The sequence below is a fragment of the Sus scrofa genome, chromosome 15 (genome assembly GCF_054392235.1).
Source record: "Sus scrofa isolate SSC_HxYL_T2T_F1_AM1 chromosome 15, Sscrofa_HxYL_maternal_Yorkshire_Landrace_v2.0, whole genome shotgun sequence".
Taxonomy (NCBI): domain Eukaryota; kingdom Metazoa; phylum Chordata; class Mammalia; order Artiodactyla; family Suidae; genus Sus; species Sus scrofa.
Genome location: NC_139397.1, coordinates 28,097,240 through 28,116,056, shown reverse-complemented (window position 1 = coordinate 28,116,056; position 18,817 = coordinate 28,097,240). Strand labels below are relative to the sequence as shown.

At 38.9% G+C, this 18,817-nt stretch overlaps 1 protein-coding gene and 1 long non-coding RNA gene across 11 annotated transcripts in view; one reads left to right on the top strand and one right to left on the bottom strand.

The window, feature by feature from the left end:
- Positions 1 to 18,817, bottom strand: part of LOC146395764 (uncharacterized) — a 160,591-nt gene that overhangs the window by 23,115 nt on the left and 118,659 nt on the right. The window contains exons 4-5 of the long non-coding RNA XR_014830577.1: positions 8,866 to 8,954; positions 5,777 to 5,835 (exon numbers count right to left, since the gene is read on the bottom strand). This is a non-coding gene — a long non-coding RNA (uncharacterized LOC146395764). The remainder of the gene's footprint in view (positions 1 to 5,776; positions 5,836 to 8,865; positions 8,955 to 18,817) is intronic.
- THSD7B (thrombospondin type 1 domain containing 7B) overlaps positions 1 to 18,817 on the top strand; it is a 960,849-nt gene that overhangs the window by 926,225 nt on the left and 15,807 nt on the right. For 6 of the 10 annotated variants that reach the window (XR_014830550.1, XR_014830553.1, XR_014830552.1 and 3 more), the window contains 6 exons: positions 5,090 to 5,235; positions 11,372 to 11,531; positions 13,092 to 13,265; positions 13,366 to 13,461; positions 15,797 to 15,879; positions 18,298 to 18,490. Coding sequence is in view for 6 of the 10 variants with exons in the window: in XM_085001330.1 (XP_084857456.1) it covers positions 5,090 to 5,235; positions 11,372 to 11,531; positions 13,092 to 13,265; positions 13,366 to 13,461; positions 15,797 to 15,879; positions 18,298 to 18,490 (852 nt within the window). In the remaining 4 variants the exon portion in view is untranslated. The remainder of the gene's footprint in view (positions 1 to 5,089; positions 5,236 to 11,371; positions 11,532 to 13,091; positions 13,266 to 13,365; positions 13,462 to 15,796; positions 15,880 to 18,297; positions 18,491 to 18,817) is intronic. The other 4 variants (XR_014830551.1, XM_085001332.1, XM_085001333.1 and 1 more) reach the window with 1 other exon arrangement.

The window sequence follows — 18,817 nt, the reverse complement described above, 5'->3', positions numbered from 1 at the left end:
CCTGAAATTATTGCTAATTTAATAGTATGCCTACTATCACTGTTGCTTATAATGAGTTCCCAATATTCCTCAAGGGAGGACAGGAATAGTTCAAAGAGAATTGCTAGCAAAGTTAATCTCCTGTAATCGGGGTCTTTATTAAACTGGAAACATACTTTGGAGCTGATTTTTTTCTCTCTTTTATAGCCTAAAGTGTAGATGAATAAGAGAATTGGTTTCCATTTTATCTCTCTTTGGTATTACCCATTAAGTATATTGCTTTTATTGGCTATTGAATTCAGGTTTCAAATAGATGCATATACCCAAATAAGAGTTGTCCAGAGAATGTCCAAGAAATATCTCTCATTCTCAGAGTGGACACATGAGGACACAGGTGGCAGCAACCTTCACTCTTAGGCAGCCTCCTCTGAGGACAGGAGGAGTATAGTCTAGGGTGTAAGGGGTTTGGGGGGACCAGGCTGAATTATTAGGGACTTGGTAGTCATGTGCATTTAATGTTAAAAAGTCCAAAAGCATACCATTTGCATGCTTTCTATACTCATTGCAGGCTTGCTCCAGGGCCAGTTGTAGAAACTGATATGAAATAGTCGCTGTCAAAATAAATGATTTTTAAAATAATAGGTTTTAACAAGCACTACATTTTAGATACACTGTAGTGTAGTTTATATGTGGTGTTTTTTTTTTAATTCATTTAACCAAAATGATATGAGTCCAAGGAGTCCTCATTATCTCAGTTTTCTTGACCTGAATCAGCATAATTGTGAGATCTGTAGGGAGCAGAACCCCCATAATACAAAAATAGTCACCGATGGAAGTTCCCTTCGTGGCTCAGCAGTGAACGAACCCCACTAGGATCCACGAGGATGTAGGCATCACTGGCCTCGCTCAGTGGGTTAAGGATTTGGCATTGCCATGAGCTGTGGTGTAAGTCGCAGAGGCTAGGATCCCACGTCGCTGTGGCTGTGGTGTAGGCTGGCAGCTGTAGCTCTGATTAGACCCCTAGCTTGGGAACCTCCATATGCCATGGGTGCAGCCCTAAAAAAGCAAAACAAAACAAAACAAAGAAATAAACAAAAATAGTCACTGATGAACTGACCTTTTACCAAACCATACCCCAGTCAAAAAGCCTCCTGCATTAATGCTCATACACTGGCATTGCATCAGAATTTTTCCATCTCTAGCTGTAAATAGAATGTGTACCCGCAACAAAGGGACAAAAAAAAAAAAAAATGGAACCATCTTTACACCAAAGATTAAAGGGAGCTCTTGAGAAAATTGATAAAGTGTCTCAAAGACCAAAGAGTCTATGATCAAACTGAGAAAGCCAATTGTGATACAACTTGTAGAGGGTAATGATAAAATTACATAAGAAATATCAATAGTTGATTTATTCTTGTCCCAATAATTTCATAGTTGCAATCATCTGCATAATAGTTGATATTAGAGAAAATAAACTTACTGGCATCCTATGTAGTTCCAAAATCCCATTTAGACATTTTTTATTAATTATTCAAAATAATTTGATTCCCATTTGATATACACTCACTTTTAAGCGGCATTTTCCCCAGCATGCATTATCCTCAGATAATAAGGATGCTCCGTATACTTAATTTTATTTTACAGAAGAGGAAATTCATGCTCAGAGGAGTTCAAGTACTTTCATGCAGTCACATCATTTACTAGCTATTAATTTGAGAGAATTGTTTCCAGCTAGAGAATTTGGATGCCAAGTCCAGGTTTCTTTTCACCATACATCACCTATTTTAAAATTCTCTCTCATATTCTGTATCACACGATAATTTCAAGTATCTTTCATGTGGCCACATCATTCACTGCCTTCCCTCTCACATGAAAATTTCCTGTCACCAAAATAATTCCTTAAGTCTCCAGTCATTAGCGGTTCTTTTAGAATACTTACTGCTGTGAGATAGGTGTTTGGTTGAATATCACATCCTTTCTGATGTGTGGAATCCCACGTAATATCAGGTCACTACCATTGGAGATGGTTGGGCCTCTTTGTCCATACTATCCATATCCCATATAGCTAAATTTTATGTTTATAACTTCAGGATTTGGGGGGAAAGTGCCAAATTTGAGGGATACTTTCTCTGGTTGCTTAATTTATCTAACCAAATATCCCTACCACAGAAAAAGGCACTTATATAAAGATATCAAGTGTCCCCACAGAAACTTCAGTTGCAATAGGTACCTTTATACTCTCTCGAGCCTTTATTACCAATACTCTTTTAATCGAATGTTTATATTATTCAATTAAACATGATAATGTACTTAAAAGTGTAGGATTATTATATTCTTCTGGGTATCTAATTGGCACTGTTTGAAAATCTTTGTGTTTAGATAGCAAAAGGCAAAGAAATTAAATAGCTGTGCTTTCAGAGAGTGGCTGTAAGTATTATTTCAAAAAGTAATAGCTTTTTTTTTTGGTTGACTTCATTAGGTTCCCCCCACCTCTGTGTCCAGCAGAAAATATCTGTCACTTTAATGGAAATAAATAAGATAGTCCTACATTAATGGTCATGATGCATGCCATCAATTCAAGAATAAGCTTTAAGTTATTTGGTTTCAATGAAATAGAACCTCTTTAGCTGTAATAAAGGTGACACTCCATTTTCATTATTCTTAAAAACAAGGATAGAGAACAGAATGCAATTATTATGACTTTAGGGTAATAGATATTTAGATTAAGAGAATAAACATCAACATAATTCTAAAACTGAAACGTATTTAAGCAAGAATTAATGTGAAATCTTGAGTCAAATGTATTCATCAAAAAATAGGAACAATGTTTCATATGAATAAAGTGAAGTCCAACGTGTATGATTTGATTTGAGTGATGCTGGGAAGAAATATCTGTCCAAATGTGTCGGTCATTCTCAGTGCCCAAGGATGTAAAATGGGTAGATTCCGCTGTTCACAAATTTTACAATTACCCAAAGTTTCCCTTCTACTTCCCATAAAAGACCATGATAGGCACTATCCTTGCTCTCTTGCCTGGTCCATGATATTCTCTTGAATTATCATCATGGCTCATACAGTAGCCATGGAGCCAAATATTCTGGGTTTGAATCCTGTTCTGCAACTTAAATTTTTTTGTTGTTTTACCTTCAACAGGTGACTTAAATTTTCTGCGCCTCAATTTCCTTATCTATAATATGCAAAAATAGAATTTTCCTCTAGGGTTGCAATAATTATTCAATGAGTTGGTATATATAAAGTATTTAGAAAATTTCTCAGCACATGGTATCTGCTGAACAATTACACTGATATGTCATCATCTAGTTCTTAGATAACAGATAATATCACATAGAAAGTTTATGAAAATCTGAATTAAATATTAAATTAGTGCTTCATATATATGAAGTACCATGTTAGGGACAGAACCTCAAACCTCAAGGAATTTAGAATCTAGTGATTAAAACTTCCTAGGTTTCCTCAAGAGTCTTCTCAGAGAGAATTAGTGTACCACCAAATCTATGATAATATTCCAGTGGCCACTAAGGTCTAGGCCACTGAAGATGTGACTCACCCTTGCTTCTCCCTGAACTTAAGAGCATCTGAGAATTACTCTTACCTAAGATTATCAAGTAAATTCTGTGCTGAATTGAATCATCACAATATTTCCATTTCTCTTAAGATAGAAACTTAGAATCTTTGACATTGGAAAAAGACCCCCTTTTAATACCTTTGCCAATATTGCCTCATTCTGTTTTGTTCCTTGCTCTCTCTGTCCAGCCACACTGGCCTTCAGTCAGGTCCTCAAACCTGTTCTGCTCTTTTGCATCTCTGACCTTTTCACATGCTCTTTCCTCTGTTGGACACTCTTTGTATATCATGTCTGGTTTACTCCATCAGATTTCTGCTTCAAGTTCAACTACTTAGGGAGATGTTCCCTGATATCCTTCCCAGACTGGGTGGCATCCCCAGAACTTGCTCTCATAGAACCCTGTTTTTCCTTTAACATTTACCACAAATACAATATCATTAATTTGATAACAAAAATGGAAGGGCATCGAATTCACAGATAACGAAGAGCAATAAAATGATATGCACATCATACCTCATCAGTAAAAGAGGAGCAAGGACAAAAATGAGAGAAAGAATGAGAGAGAACAGATATTTAAATTCCACCCACTTTTCTACTCAATGAGCTTATGACATTATGCCCAGGAGGGAATAAGTTAACAAGGGAGCTCTGCTCTTTCCAAGTGATTCTTAACCAATTTCCTTTCATTAGGAAATGGAATAGCAGTATTTCAACTTATATCCTTCAACTATCATGGCTTCTTTACACAAGTCAACAACTTTATTTTGTGCCCAAGTAGGAAAAAAAAGTGGTTCTCAACTCTATGAAAATTGGCCATATTGAATTAATACAGAGACATTATTGGAATCTTGGGGTGGGAATTTTCTAGGATAATCTGGATTATGTGCAATTTTTACCTTACTTGATGATTTATAAACTAACAAAAAAGATACAACTCTTATTTTTGCTTCATAATTATAATCCTAGCCTAGAATATAAGGTTTATGAAGGCAGAAGGTACATCTGGCGATTTCATCACTAATATCCCTAGCACATGGCAGGATGCCTGGATTATTCTAGAGTTTAATAAAAAAATATTTGGTTTTTAAATTTTTTTATTAAAGTATAATTGATTTACAGTGTTCTATCAATTTCTGCTGCATAGTAAAGTGACCCAGTCATTCATATATATATATATATATATATATATACACATTCTTTTTCTCATAATATTTGTTAAATGGAACTAACATTCTTACAGGGTTTATGGGATCAAGCTATTTGGCAACAATACAGAGTTTGAATTTAGAATGACTAAAGAAGTAGAAGACAGAGTTTCAAATCCTTGAGCATTTTGCAGACCTGAGATAGCCTGTGTCTCCGTAGAAACCTAAATTAAAATAGCAGGAAAACTGAAACCTGGACATGACAAAAGTTCAGTGTGTTTTAATGAAGACTTCTGCATGGAAGGCAACATTCTGTCCTTTAATTCTCTTTCCAAGCCAAACTCTAACTGAAAAGCTGACATCTTCCTTATCCTTTTAGGTCGAATGAGCCGGACTCGATTTATCATTACGCCAACCCAAGGAGAAGGAAGGCCATGCCCCACTGAGCTTACCCAGCAGAAAAGCTGCCCAGTGACCCCCTGCTATAGCTGGGTCCTCAGCAACTGGTCTGCATGTAAATTGGAGGTAGGTCATGCAATGACACTTAGAGTAATGACACTTAGTTTGTCCAAAGTACTTGTCTGGTCAAACCTATGTGCTAATGATATACATTTTACAGTGCCAGGGGCTGTAACAATGTATTTTTATGAAGTAGAGAGCATGGGAAAAAGAACCAAATGACTTTAACCCCACATAGAGTGTATTGTTAGGAAATATGTAACCATTTGTTAGGCACTATGTAAAATAAGCCGGGTTAGGGGACTTCCAGTCTCTTCATTGCTCTCAAGAACTCCCTACATTCTTGGCATGTTGGAAATATCAAAGCAGTATGTAATTAGGTAAAACCCTGATGCTATGGAAATGCACAGTTTGCCTGTGGACTGTATTTCTAAAAAAAGCACTTTTAGGCTTAGACAAAATCTTGCACGTGAGCAGAAAACCAAAAGTGTATGAAAGTTATATTTTAACCTTATTACCCGAACCCCGGTTACTCCATTTTCCTCAATGATTGCTTTTTATTGACCTGAAGTATAAATGCCTAGTAACATCATAATATATCACATACCCAGAGCTTTTGCTGTGTCAGCGAAGATCCTCTATGGCATTTTCTCTCTGGCTCCTTGTCTAAGGAAAAGCACATTGATTTCTCCTTATTTTCTTATTTTACTAGTTTATCCTTCAATTCCTATTCTAAAGCGGACCTTAATTAGGCAACAATAATTTTAATTCTGCATTAAGGAATCTATAGCATAGGCGTTCCCGTCATGGCATAGCAGAAACGAATCCAACTAGGAACCATGAGTTTGCTGGTTTGATCCCTGGCCTCACTAGTGGATTAAGGATCCGGCGTTGCTGTGAGCTGTGGTTTAGGTCACAGACACAGCTCTGATCTGGCATTGCTGTGGCATAGGCTGGCAGCTGTAGCTCTGACTTGACCCCTAGCCTGGAAACCTCCATATGCTGCAGGTGTGGCACTAAAAAGACAAAATTCAAAAAGAAAAAAAAAAAAAAAAGGAAATCTGCAGCACAGAAGATTAGTGTTCCTGTCAGGATGACATTGTTATGCAGCATTACTATCTTGCAAAGTTAATGCCCATGTACTGTAATAAGTCCCAGAGGAACAAAAATGTGTGGTATATTTATTCAGTCTTTTTACAAAAAAAAAAAAAAAATGTAACCATGCTAATTAATTCGGTAGTAACCTAATGGCTTTAAATATGAATACTTGGTCTACTTAGTCTAAACTCCTCTTTTCTACACCTTCAGCCATTTTTTTAAGTGCTGCTTAGAAGCACAATTAAGAAAATGGAAGGAAGATTTCTCCTTATAAATGTGATAACTGTTGAGAGAATAGTGAAAATATATTCAAAGAATTCAGGAGCCCATTGCTGGGAAAAAGAGAGAGGGACTAGAAGACAAGGGCAAGAATGGGGGACAAACACCACGCTCCACCTCTTAAAAGGCTTATTAGGACAGCTTTGCCCCTCACTTGGTCTTTTTTACTTTCCCTTTTATCTTCTCAGGTGTCAGGAGCCCTTTTTTAAAGATAAATCTGCCAATCTGTCCCATAGGAACATTCTGGAGAAATGCCAAATATAATGTTTCATTTTGCTCTCACAAATTGAGCTTGTCACATATTGTCTAAACCACAGGGGTAAGAGTGGGAGGTTGTGACCATTCTCTGTAGTAGTGCTGGTCAGGCTGGGGGGATGGGGCATCTGTTGGAGATACCCAGGCACAGAGGCTGAGGGGACCAACACAGCAGGTATGTCGAGAAACTTCAGAAGGGCCTCCAATTTCTAGAGAGGTCACTCCACTCATGGACACTTCCAGTCAGGAAGAAACTGGAGTTAAACTCAATCTAGGCAAAGCTCTCACAAAAAAAAAATCTATATTAATTATTCCTCTTTGGGCACCTTACCCAAAATGAGGTCAATTGGCCTTCTTCCCCAAGAATTTGGAATGGAATTGAAGCTGTCCAAAGATACTGTATTCCTGAATTCTTAGCTGCCCCAGTTTCCCACCTCGTAGATAAAGTCACTCACCCTGCAGCAAGAAGAACAAAGAAAGTGACACACCAAAAAGCAGAGGCAAAAAAGAAAGGGAATCATGATGATCTTTGAGTTAGTCCTGAGTTTGAACTGCATTCCTGCTTTTCCTGGAGCCTGATTGTGAATGCTTTGCGAGATAAATGGCATAGTATCTTTTCATTGAGTTGCTGTTTCTTAACTGCATGTGTAAATTGAGTTTGGGGAATTACTGATCAAAATGCAAGTGGGCCTCTGCACACAAAGGAAGCACACATCCCTTGAAGCTGTCCTCCTGCTTCTCTGTTGTTCTGTAACATCCTGACCTGCCAGATTCAGGTGGGAAGCCTGCTCACTGAAGGTGGCAGTGATGTTGAAGTGGCTGCTTCCCATCAAATGAGAGGCTCTTGCACAAGGCACAGTGGATGTGCCAATTCTGCCACCATCTTGTATGGAAAGAGATTTGCAAATGGAAGTGTTTATCTTCAGACCTTTTTTCACGGTTTCCTCACTATTTCCAAGTTCCTCAGCTGATAACATGTATCCACGTATATGTTATAAAATCTGGTTAGGAGCTTAGATGCTGGACTCTAGCAGGCTCAATTTGGGTCCAGGTTTTTAGAGTTTCCTGCTTTGCAGTTTTTGCCAAGTCTTTTTTTTTTTTTTTTCTTTTCTTTTTTCCTTTTTATGGCTGCACCTGAAGCATATGGAAGTCCCTGGGCTAGGGGTCAAATCGGAGCTACAGCCTATGGCCCAAGCCGTGAAATACTGAATCCCAGGTATATCTGCATCCTACATCACAGCTTGCGGAATGTCAGATCCTTAACCCACTGAGGGAGGCCAGGGATCGAACTTGTATTCTCAGAGTGACAGTGTCAGGTCCTTGAGCCACTGAGCCACAACGGGAACTCCTCGCCAAGTCTTTAAACTCTCCACACTTCTCTTTACTTATCTATAATCATGGAGGTAGCAAGAGTACCTGTTTTGCTACAGGTTTTGGTAGGGCTTAGACAATTCCTATGCAGTGCTGAGAGCATAATACCTGACATAAATTAAGAGCTCAGAGTATTCCCTGGTGGCCTAGTGATTAAGAATCCCTCATTGTCAGTACTGTGGCATGGGTCCAATCCCATGCTCCAGGCATGGCCAAAAAAGGGAACTAAATAAATTGAGGTTGTTATTGTAGGTTTGATGAAAAGTATGATTATGATTATTAGCACCATCTGCCTGTCCACATCTGGTAATGCCAATTTGGTGTATACTCCAAGTCCATTACTGATCTGGAGAGTGGAGGGCTAGTGACAGAATCCTTGCCCTTGACCATCTTGCTCTAAGAAGCCTGGCTCTATTTTCAGGCCCTAGTGTGTAAAGTCTCATGAATGAGACTGGATGAAGGCTTACTTTGTGAATGAAATTACCACTCTGATGCTGATTTCTCTCTGTACTACAGCTGTTGTTGTCAAAGGTATAAGAGATTAAGGTTGAACATGGATACATACTAGGAGCACATTATTGTTTGTCTTGGTTTTTATAGTGGTCCCTGGTGTAGACTTGTTTCCTGTCATTTCTCCACACTCCATCTCCTGAAGTGTCAAACAAAACTCTCATCAGTTCCATCTCCTGTTACCTGAGCTTCCAGGGAGCAGTAACTGCAAATTCCATGATATGCTGCTGTATCCCCAGAGTCTTCTCTCCAAGTTCAGGAACTCTGACCCTCTAGAGTGCAACACATACACGTTAGACATTTCAGCCATGGATTCATCATCTGGAATAATACATTATAGAGAGAATCCTCCCACAAAGAGAAATTTAGCTTATTTCAATTATTTTCCACTCTAGAGAGTAAACATTTACTAGAGCATTTGCTTTCAATGAATATATCATGAATTGATTTTGAACCTCCACTTAACTAAACAAAACAAAAAAAAAGTGTACGTATGAAGTTCCCTGGTGGTTTAGTGATTAGATTTGGTGCTTCCACTGCTGTGGCCTGGGTTTAATCCCTGGTCTGAGCACTTCTGCAAGCCACTTACACGGTCAAAAAGAGTGAACTTAGGGAGTTCCCACTGTGGTTCAGCGGTAACAAACCTGACTGGTATACATGAGGACATGTGTTTGATTCCTGGCCTCACTCAGTAGGTTAAGGATCCAGTGTTGCCATGAGCTATGGCATAGGTCACAGATGCAGCTTGGATCCCGTGTTGCTGTGGCTGTGGTTCAGGCCAGCAGCTACAGCTCTGATTGGACCCCCAGCCTGGGAACTTCCATATGACATGGGTGCATCCCTAAAAAGACAGAAAGGGGAGAAAAAATTGTACTTAGGTTCAAATTAGGGTATATTTTTTTTTAACAATTTCACAATGGCCATAGAGATGATTAGAGCAGTTATGAGGTACTGATAGATCAGGTGTGGGGATTGCCATCCTGGATAAACAATTCATAATTCTTGTTAAAACATCTCTTAGAAAGGATGTGATGGTCCCGATTTGTGTGTCTACTCAGATCTTTCAGGCTCTAAGCTGCTACAACTTGTACCTCCTCCAAGTTGCACATTTTCTTTTTTGCCAATATGGTTTTGAATCCAAACTTCCTTTTGTAAACACTTTTTCTCGGCAGCCACCCCTAGACCTGCATTGCTGGCACTTTATCCACAACCTGCCCATGACACTCAGCAGCCGCTGCCACAGTGCCTTAACCTGGTTGGTGATCAGCAGGCTTGTCAGCCCCTGAGTCACCTGTTCCATGCCTGGAGCACTGTCATGACTGCTTTAACTGACCACCCTGTCCCTCTTTACTCCCACTGCTGCCAGAGCCACAGAAGCTCCATGGCTTGGCAATGTAGTTTCTAGGTCCTGCAGGGGGAAGAGCTGGAGTTTCCCAGTGCAGAGCCCATTTTTCAGACTATCATTTAACAATGGGTTGTAACATCCTTGTCTACAGCAGCAGAACCTGTGCAAAGGCTCATTCTCTGTCTCTCTAACCATACCAGTAGGAATCATGACAAACTCTAGCTCTTCCACCAACTTGTAGACTTAGTTGGAGCTGAGTGACATTGTTTAGAAGTATAGGGGAGTTAGTACTCCCTGGGATGAATTAGTACTCCTTGATCCATGACAACTGGATCCAAGGAGGAGCTAGTTCTCCCTCCCCAAGCCTTGTCTGGAAGATATGATAGGCCAGGAAACCAGCTGCATTTACCTGTGAAGTTGAGGGTAACTTGACAACACAATACCTTCTCTTTGCTTGCCCGTCTGTTCCTGAGATGGTTCTTTTACCCTCACCCTTGCTATCCCCTGGGATTTCACCACCTCAGTATAGAATTTTGTCTTGGACTCTGTTTTATAAAGCATTTATGCAAAATCAGAATTACCCTCTACATTTAATCTAAGCATCCAATGGGCCTCTTTGAAAGAGGTTTGAGCACCTGGCTAAAACTGAGGAGATAATACTCATGAGTATCTGCCCAAATGTTATGGTAGGAAATCCTTCAGCAGGCAGATGGTTGGGCTAGATAACCACTAAGAGTATTCCAATTCCAAGCTTCTGTTTCTGTGAGACACTGCACATTTTTTTCTAATTGCTCAGAATAATCTGAGTGAGATTTTTATGAAATATCTTCAAGGAATAATGTTCAGCACAGAAGGCATTCTGGGAAAACTCATGGCAATAGAGAAAATCAGTGTTTTACCAGAAACCCCTCCTAATCCATGTGAGAAAGTACTGAACTCCCTACAAAAGAAAAACAAGGAAAGTAAAAGAGACACGTATGCCCTGTGGCTGTACATGCTCTCTTGGGGAGTGATTATGGATGAGGCCATTTTATCACATACACCTAGGCAAATTAGGTATTGTTTTTCTTTTTCAGTCAATCCTGGCTGAGTTCCAAAATGAATCGTCATATTCTGAGTGCATAAATCCCAGGGCATAAATTTGCATTTCTACTTCAGTCTCTCTCTCAGCTCTAAGAGAATTGCTCAGAGATGCCTTATCATCAACAATGGCAAGATAAATCTCTAGAGGAAGAAGCTGCCAAAATACACAGCTAGGATTTTCTTAAGCAAGAGGTGACAGGGGCCAAAACGTGGAGATGATTATGATTTGAGTAATGCTGACAGCATCCTTTCCTTGAACAGGGTGGAGACTGTGGGGAAGGAGTCCAGATCCGCAGCATCTCCTGTGTGGTGCACAATGGCTCGACATCCCACTGGACTGTACATGTGGATGATGCATTGTGTGGAGAGAGGCCCTTTCAGGACAGCCTCCTGAAGCAGCCGTGTTCTGTGCCTTGCCCAGGTAGGCAATTTCAAGTGACTAGGAGCGCCTTCCACAGTGACCTTTGCTTATTTTTTCTTTTTTTCTAGAGTGCTCTCTCATCAAAGTTGAAGTTTTTAAACTAACTCAAGTTTATGTTTAATTATGGCTATCACTATGGAATATACTTAACAGCTTCAGTGGAGGCAGAAGAGGCCCGGGGTGGGGGGGGGGGGGAAAGCACTGGGCTTGGAAATGGAAGAGCTAAGTTAGAATCTTTTTATTATCACTTCACTGGTGTTTCACCTGGGACATATAGCCGCATCCCTTTGGGAAATGGAGATTGGCACTCGCCATCTGCCTCTACACAGATTGAATCAAGAGCCACTGTAGCTGCCGACCATCAACACCCCTTGAAAAAGCTCTGGGTGTAGATCAGGAGTGAGGCACTCTGTGCTCTGGGAAAACTGGCAGGACAGGCCTTCAGAGAGTTAGATATTTCCAGAAGATTATGTGAGCCCAATTCTTGCATCTCCTCATATCTAGAAAAGCACTAAAATCCTTCATGGTGACACATATGCTCCTTCATGAGACTAGCAGCAAACTGCTGCACAATGTGTGCTTAGCAGCATGGACCTCCCCTTTCACCATATATACTGCCCTTCCCCCTACCTCTTTGGAGTGGTATCTCAGAGCTATCTGAAATGCTGCCTCCCAGGTTGTAGTCCTCATTTTACCTCAAAACTTTACTCTCTACTTTTAAGTAGTGCATATTTTTTAAGTCGACACCTTTGAGCACTTGCTCCATATAGAAATGTGTTAATATACCTGACCTGACAGCACCTGGTACTTTGGCCAGCTCTCAAAAAAAGACTGACTGAATCATGAGTGGATGAACCCCGGGTAATGACATGGTGGGAACAAGTAAGTCTATAGGTTCATGAAAGCCCTCTGTGAAACAGCCAAGTTCTATGTAATTGTGAAGGTCACTATTAGCTACATAAAATTTATGAGTTTATTTTAATCCTAACAAGACAACATTGCTTGTACGGCTGGAGTTTAAGGTAGCTTAATATATCCTTCTATATCCTTATAATATGGCATGTAAAATGTGTGTACAAACACATATATATGTATATACATATATACATGCACATACACACAAATATTTAATTATTAGACATTCTTTACATCCAAAGATATTCTACTTCAGTAACCAACCTGTTCCCTTTATATGATTTCTATGAACATTCATTTTATGTTATGCTGCTCTTTAAAAACAGTTGCTTTACATTTCCTTATAAAAATTTTTATTATCACTAGTAGACACAGTGTTCTCAAGATAAAACTGCTATGATTTGAAGCACAGTCATGGCCATATAGTGTTGGGCACTCTTTTGCTCCACTAGATTAAACCATAAATGACTTCATCATTCTTAGTATTTCTAAGTATAAAATGTGTCCAAGTGGAATGTGTAGTTTCGGGAACCCACCCGTATCAATGCATCACCACACAAACCTCATTGTGAACCCTGTGCCTATGAATGGTGTCAAGTCAGTTTTCACATTGTTGGCTCTGCTGTGCACTGTGAAATCTTCCAGGAGACTGTCACTTAACAGAATGGTCAGAGTGGAGCACCTGCGAATTGACCTGCATTGATGGAAGAAGCTTTGAGACTCTGGGCCGCCAATCTAGATCAAGGACATTTATAATTCAGTCTTTTGAGAACCAAGACAACTGCCCCCAGCAGGTTCTAGAAACACGCCCTTGCACAGGTACCAAGAGCACTTTTCCACTCTGAGCCTTGATTGATCAATGCGTATTCTCCTTTTATGTGAGGTATAATAGAACCGCTGTTATCGTATTTACTTGCAGGAGGTAAATGTTATCACTACACATGGAAAGCAAGTCTTTGGAACAATAATGAACGAACTGTATGGTGCCAACGTTCAGATGGCATTAACGTCACAGGTATTCCTGCCTAAGATTCATGTGGGCACTTCAAAAAGATCTCTGAGTGTTGCTGTTGGTGAGAAGAATTAGCTTACAAAATATTAGCTAGGCAAGACCAGGCAGGTAGCCTTAGATGATCTTCATGGCAAATTGTGGTTAGACCTTTATATTTTAGAAAGCAAACACTTCTATTTAAAGTCCCATCGTAGATCAAACGACTTAAAGAAATAAGCTGAAACACAATAAAATGTCTTTAAATATTATGATCTGAGACAGACTGAAAAAGACAGATGATAGTTTAAAACAATGGTCTCTAAAATTTTAAAAGATGTACCTTTTTGGTAAAAAGTAGTTGAGAACATATCTCAACAGATCCTATTCCTATACTCTTGTGCTCATGTATCATGTTATGAAACCTATACAGAAATTGAAATTAAAGCATTGATAAAGATATAATAAAAATTAAAACACATTAATGATATAAAAAACATTTTGCTCTAAATTATAGATGCTTATATTGATGCACTGGAAGCTTCATTTTTTTAATCATGTGTTAGTCATGATTATTATTTAATATCTGATATAGACAGAGGGAAGTGTTCCTCGTTCATGATGGCGAATGCAATTTGATTCCTCAAATCGTCTTCTCAATCATTTTAAAGGGTTTTTTATAATGCCTTCTTATCAAAGAAAATTAAATTGTCATTTTTTTTCTTGGTACTGTGGCTAAGAGCTGATGAGAACAGGAGAATTTCCATTTTTCTACAGAGATAGAAAGATTGTCGACGTCCCCTTTTTCTAATTTACCTATTTTTGCATGTTTGGTATTCCCTTCCATCCCTAGTTTTTCCACACAATAATTTAAGCTACTTGCCCACTTTGTAAATTGTGGTTAAAAACTAATTATACTGTAAATCTACCTAACCAGGAACAGAGCAAGCCTCATTTGCAGCAGTATGCAGAGACTTAACCCAGTGGTAAGGGTTCCACTATCGAATTCTCTGCATGGTGTACCACTTGCCCAGTGTCCATCACAGAGCCATCTGACAAATGAGCAGGTTATGTGTGGCACCTGACAAGTATTCTTAGAGCTTGAAATAATTCAATGATAATAATTATTAGAGTTTTGAAATAAAAATGTTGCATAAACTGTACAAACATAACAAATTCTTCCCAACTCCCAAGAGATCCCTTTTCCCTGGGGCTTACACACTGCATTGTGGGGGATTCCTGGTTTAAGGGGTGGAAAGCACCTCCCCCTCCCGAACTCTATTGGCAGCAACTGTGTGCTTACTGCCACAAACACCCATGTGATCAATTTCACACCTACCTGCAAATTCTGGATCCTGGTGTGTTTTTTGCTTTTTTAATTTCTGTGGGGATTATTTGTTTTATTTTTCAAGTAACAGTGAGAATTTAGCTGCTTCATTCTTAGGGAAAATGTAGATCTGACTATATCCCTTACATAGCCTTAGGCACTAGGCTTTTTGCTAGTTACAAAATCATAAACTATAGTTGGTTGACAATTATAGTAATTCAGTGGCTAGAACCTATCAATGCAATTCATAGTATATAAATACAGTTTAAATATTGCCCTCGGATAATGTGTCAACTTCTTTGCTTGGTAGCTTGAGTCCAGGAAGGCATGATTAATATATAAATGATTTTCAGATTATAGAGACATTATTCCATCCATTTACTCAAAAATATTTAATAAGCACCTGCAAGTGCGATGTCAGAGGTATGATTATCTCTCCTAGATGGTATACATTTGCTCTTAAAAATATGTGTGGGAGTCTGTATGTGAGTGTGTGTGTGTCCGTTCTGGTTGAAATATATTTAAAATGCTGGCAAAGTGTTTGATATTGCGGTCCCATGAATTGATTAGTGGCCTTCTTTTAGCATGTTGTTGTTGAGAATTGGTCCTGTGCCTAGTTGGGGTATTCAGGAGCTGGGGGGAAATTTAGATAGATACATAGATAGATAGATACACACACAGAAGAGATCCCTGAGTGTATTATGCTCTGCTTCTGAACTTAAATTGAGATTTCATAAATTCTTTTACTGATCCTGGCACTTGTAGACTTTGCCCTCAAGCATGGCTATAGCTATATGATAGAATCATATTGCCAGTGCATGGGTATAAAATCGCCACTGTAAACATCTTCTCTTAGCAGAGCCTCATATCTCAAATAGCCCATCCTGGAATGATCAATAAAATGAGACTGGGCCCCACTGTCAGCAAACAGATTTTTTAAAATAGTATCATTACAAAGTAGCCAGAGCCAGAGAGGAAAATAATGGCTATTTATCATAGGAAAATCTGTAAATGATGATGGGATTTCCTTCGTAGGAGGCTGCTCCCCTCAGGCCCGCCCTGCTGCTATTCGGCAGTGTAACCCAGCCTGCAGAAAACCCTTTTCCTACTGTACACAGGTGAGTCGTGTGCTGGAGACTCGGGCAAGTGTTTCAATTGCTGTGCTATCCATAGGCTGTCTGATGCTTTGAGGTCTCCTACAGCCCAAGCTGCAGTTCCATGGGCCCATGATACCATCTAGAGGCATTTGCAGTAGTAATCACAGCTATGAAGAATTTCTTTTCTGGGTATGCCTTAAAGAAAGCAGTCTTTTTTCTTTTTTTTTTCCCTTCTGAATCCATCTACAGCTACACCTCTTTTTCAGATACCTAATTTATGTTAGCTCTATTTATCAATGTGTTCTCAGTTGATTTTTTTTCCCTCCATTCTTAGCCTTTCATATACCTAAAACATTTTGAAAGATATTATAAATGCATGTTCATGTTGGCTAAATATTATTTAGCAAAATTGATTACCCTATCCTTACTGTAGTGTGAATATATTTTATCTGATTTCAAATATGTTGAATATGTGGCTATGAGTAATAATAATATGTGCGTGTGTATATACTTTTTTTAAAGCAGAAATCTTTCTTCTCCTCCCTAAACTCCCATCCATCACTGCTCAGGAAATAATGCATATGTCATGTATTCTAATCAATGGCACTCCTACTGTGCCCTGCCTCTCAAAGAAACAAGTCTTTCTCATTGTGTGTTCTTTCTAAAAATGATTTGGTTAAAAATAACTCAAGTGTTCACTCCTATTTTATGTCTCTTCTACTTCAAGTTAGGTTAATTCTTTGCCACAGAAAAGCTAGTGATTAAGTTTCCAGAGGGGAAAAAAAAAAAGGAAAAGTAGAGATCAGCACCAACTTCGTGGACAGTGATATTTGCAAAATAGAAGTTTTGGCTTTCCACCAACTCTCTGAAGGCCCTCTTTGATAAGATGTCAACTAACTTTTTCCCTTGAACCTTTGTCATATGAGACTGGATACAACTTTTCACTCTAATAGAGATGCATCTTGAAAAGATGGCTTTCATAACTGAGCTTATACCAATTTTCTTAATTAGTTCTCTCCGCTGAACACTGAGTAATGCCTTCAATTAAAACTACTGGAAATACTGTAATAATTGTCATTATTATATGCTTTATCATAATTGGTTTGTTGGACTGCTCATTATTATATGAGTGTCTGTTGCTCTTCAAACTCATGCAGTCATTCAACAATTGATGACCTAAGTAAATCTGGCTGATTCATAGGGATTTACATGAGTGGCTATGTAAGGCTAGGACCTGTTCAGAAAATTCAACATATAGTTTTACATAAGGAGCCCCAACAACAAAGTCATAGAGATTCATAATCCTGTGCTTATTTTCTATTCTCCTCTATTGCCTTTATGTTTGCTGGAGGAAGGAAAAGCAATTATTTTCAGTTTCCCTTCCAGAGATAGATATAAATCCTTGTCCATTATGCTTTATCATAATTGGTTTGTTGGAGAGATTTACTGGACATGAAAATTACCAAGAATCTACAGATAAATATGAAGGACACACTGTCATGATGCCAGTGAGGAATGTGATGATATGATGTGGTGTGACACTTGGATTAGTAAAAGGCATCCATATCTTTCTCTCTCTCTCCTCTCTCACTTGTCTTCGGTCAAGTCTTTTTTCTCCACTGGGGCTGCTTTGAGGCTTTGGTCTGTCCCCTGACTGCAGAACTAAGCCTCTGAGCAGAGAGGCAGTTCAGAGTAATTAGTGATCAATGGTAGAAAGTCACAGAGGCAGCAATAGACCTCAAAGAGCACAAAACTCAAAGATATGTACATAATTCTTGTTGCTGTGTTTCTTAGGGTCACGGGCAGTTTGGAGTGAGTGGGCAGGAATCTGAAACAGCTAGGGGGAGAGTTGAGGCTAATTTTTAATTAAATGCCTTAAACATTCCTATAAGAGAGAAAAGGATGTAGTTAATGTCCTCTATTGACAAGGAATTGGGATTTCACATTTGGAAGGGCTAAGAATTATAAACCTCTAGGAAAAGAAACTAATGATTTGTTTAAGGGTTGACTTTGGAATTCAGAAAGAACTATTTATTGGATTTTTTCTTTGCCAAGTCTGGTGCTTAAAAACCCTAAATTTCCTTGACATATCATGCAAATATTACTTGATTCCTTTTTTTTTTTTTTCTTTTTAGGGCTGCACCCATGGTATATGGAAGTTCCCAGGCTAGTGGTCGAATTGGGGCTGCAGCTACCGGCCTACACCACAGCAACGTGGGATCTGAGCCACATTTGCGACCTACACCACAGCTCACAGCAATGCTGGATCCTTAGCTCATTGAGCAGGGCCAAGGATTGAACCTGCATCCTCATAGATACTAGTCAGGTTCATTACCACTGAGCCACAATGGGAACTCTAGTGATTCCAACATTTAAAGTGTTCTTTTTCATCTACACAATTCACTGTGTAACCATAAACATTTTTTGTGTGTGCTATAGGGTGGAGTCTGTGGCTGTGAGAAGGGCTATACAGAGATAATGAGATCAAATGGTTTCCTGGATTACTGCATGAAAGTACCTGGCTCAGAGGATAAAAAAGCTGATGTGAAAAACCTCACTGGGAAAAACAGACCTGTCAATTCAAAAATACATGATATTTTTAAAGGATGGTCTCTTCAACCCTTTGATCCAGGTATATGTCAGTTATGAGTAAGAAATATAAATTCTTCAAGGAGGATTAGGGTTCATATTATGACCACTGCTCATGATGGGAAAAATGGAGGAAAGGAAAAAAAGAGAAGGAAAAGGCCATATGGTCTAGTTCAAGGATTCTCAGATTTGAGTGTTGGGTAGTATAAAATGTTCTCATGGGTGGTTGAAAATAAGTGTCAACCCCAGTCACTGAGTTAAGTAATCAAAATATCAATCTTTAAAAATATTTTAACTGTAAATTACCTCTGCAAAAGGATTTGCTTTTATAACTGTGGATTTGTGTATACCATTGAAATTAAAAGTAAAA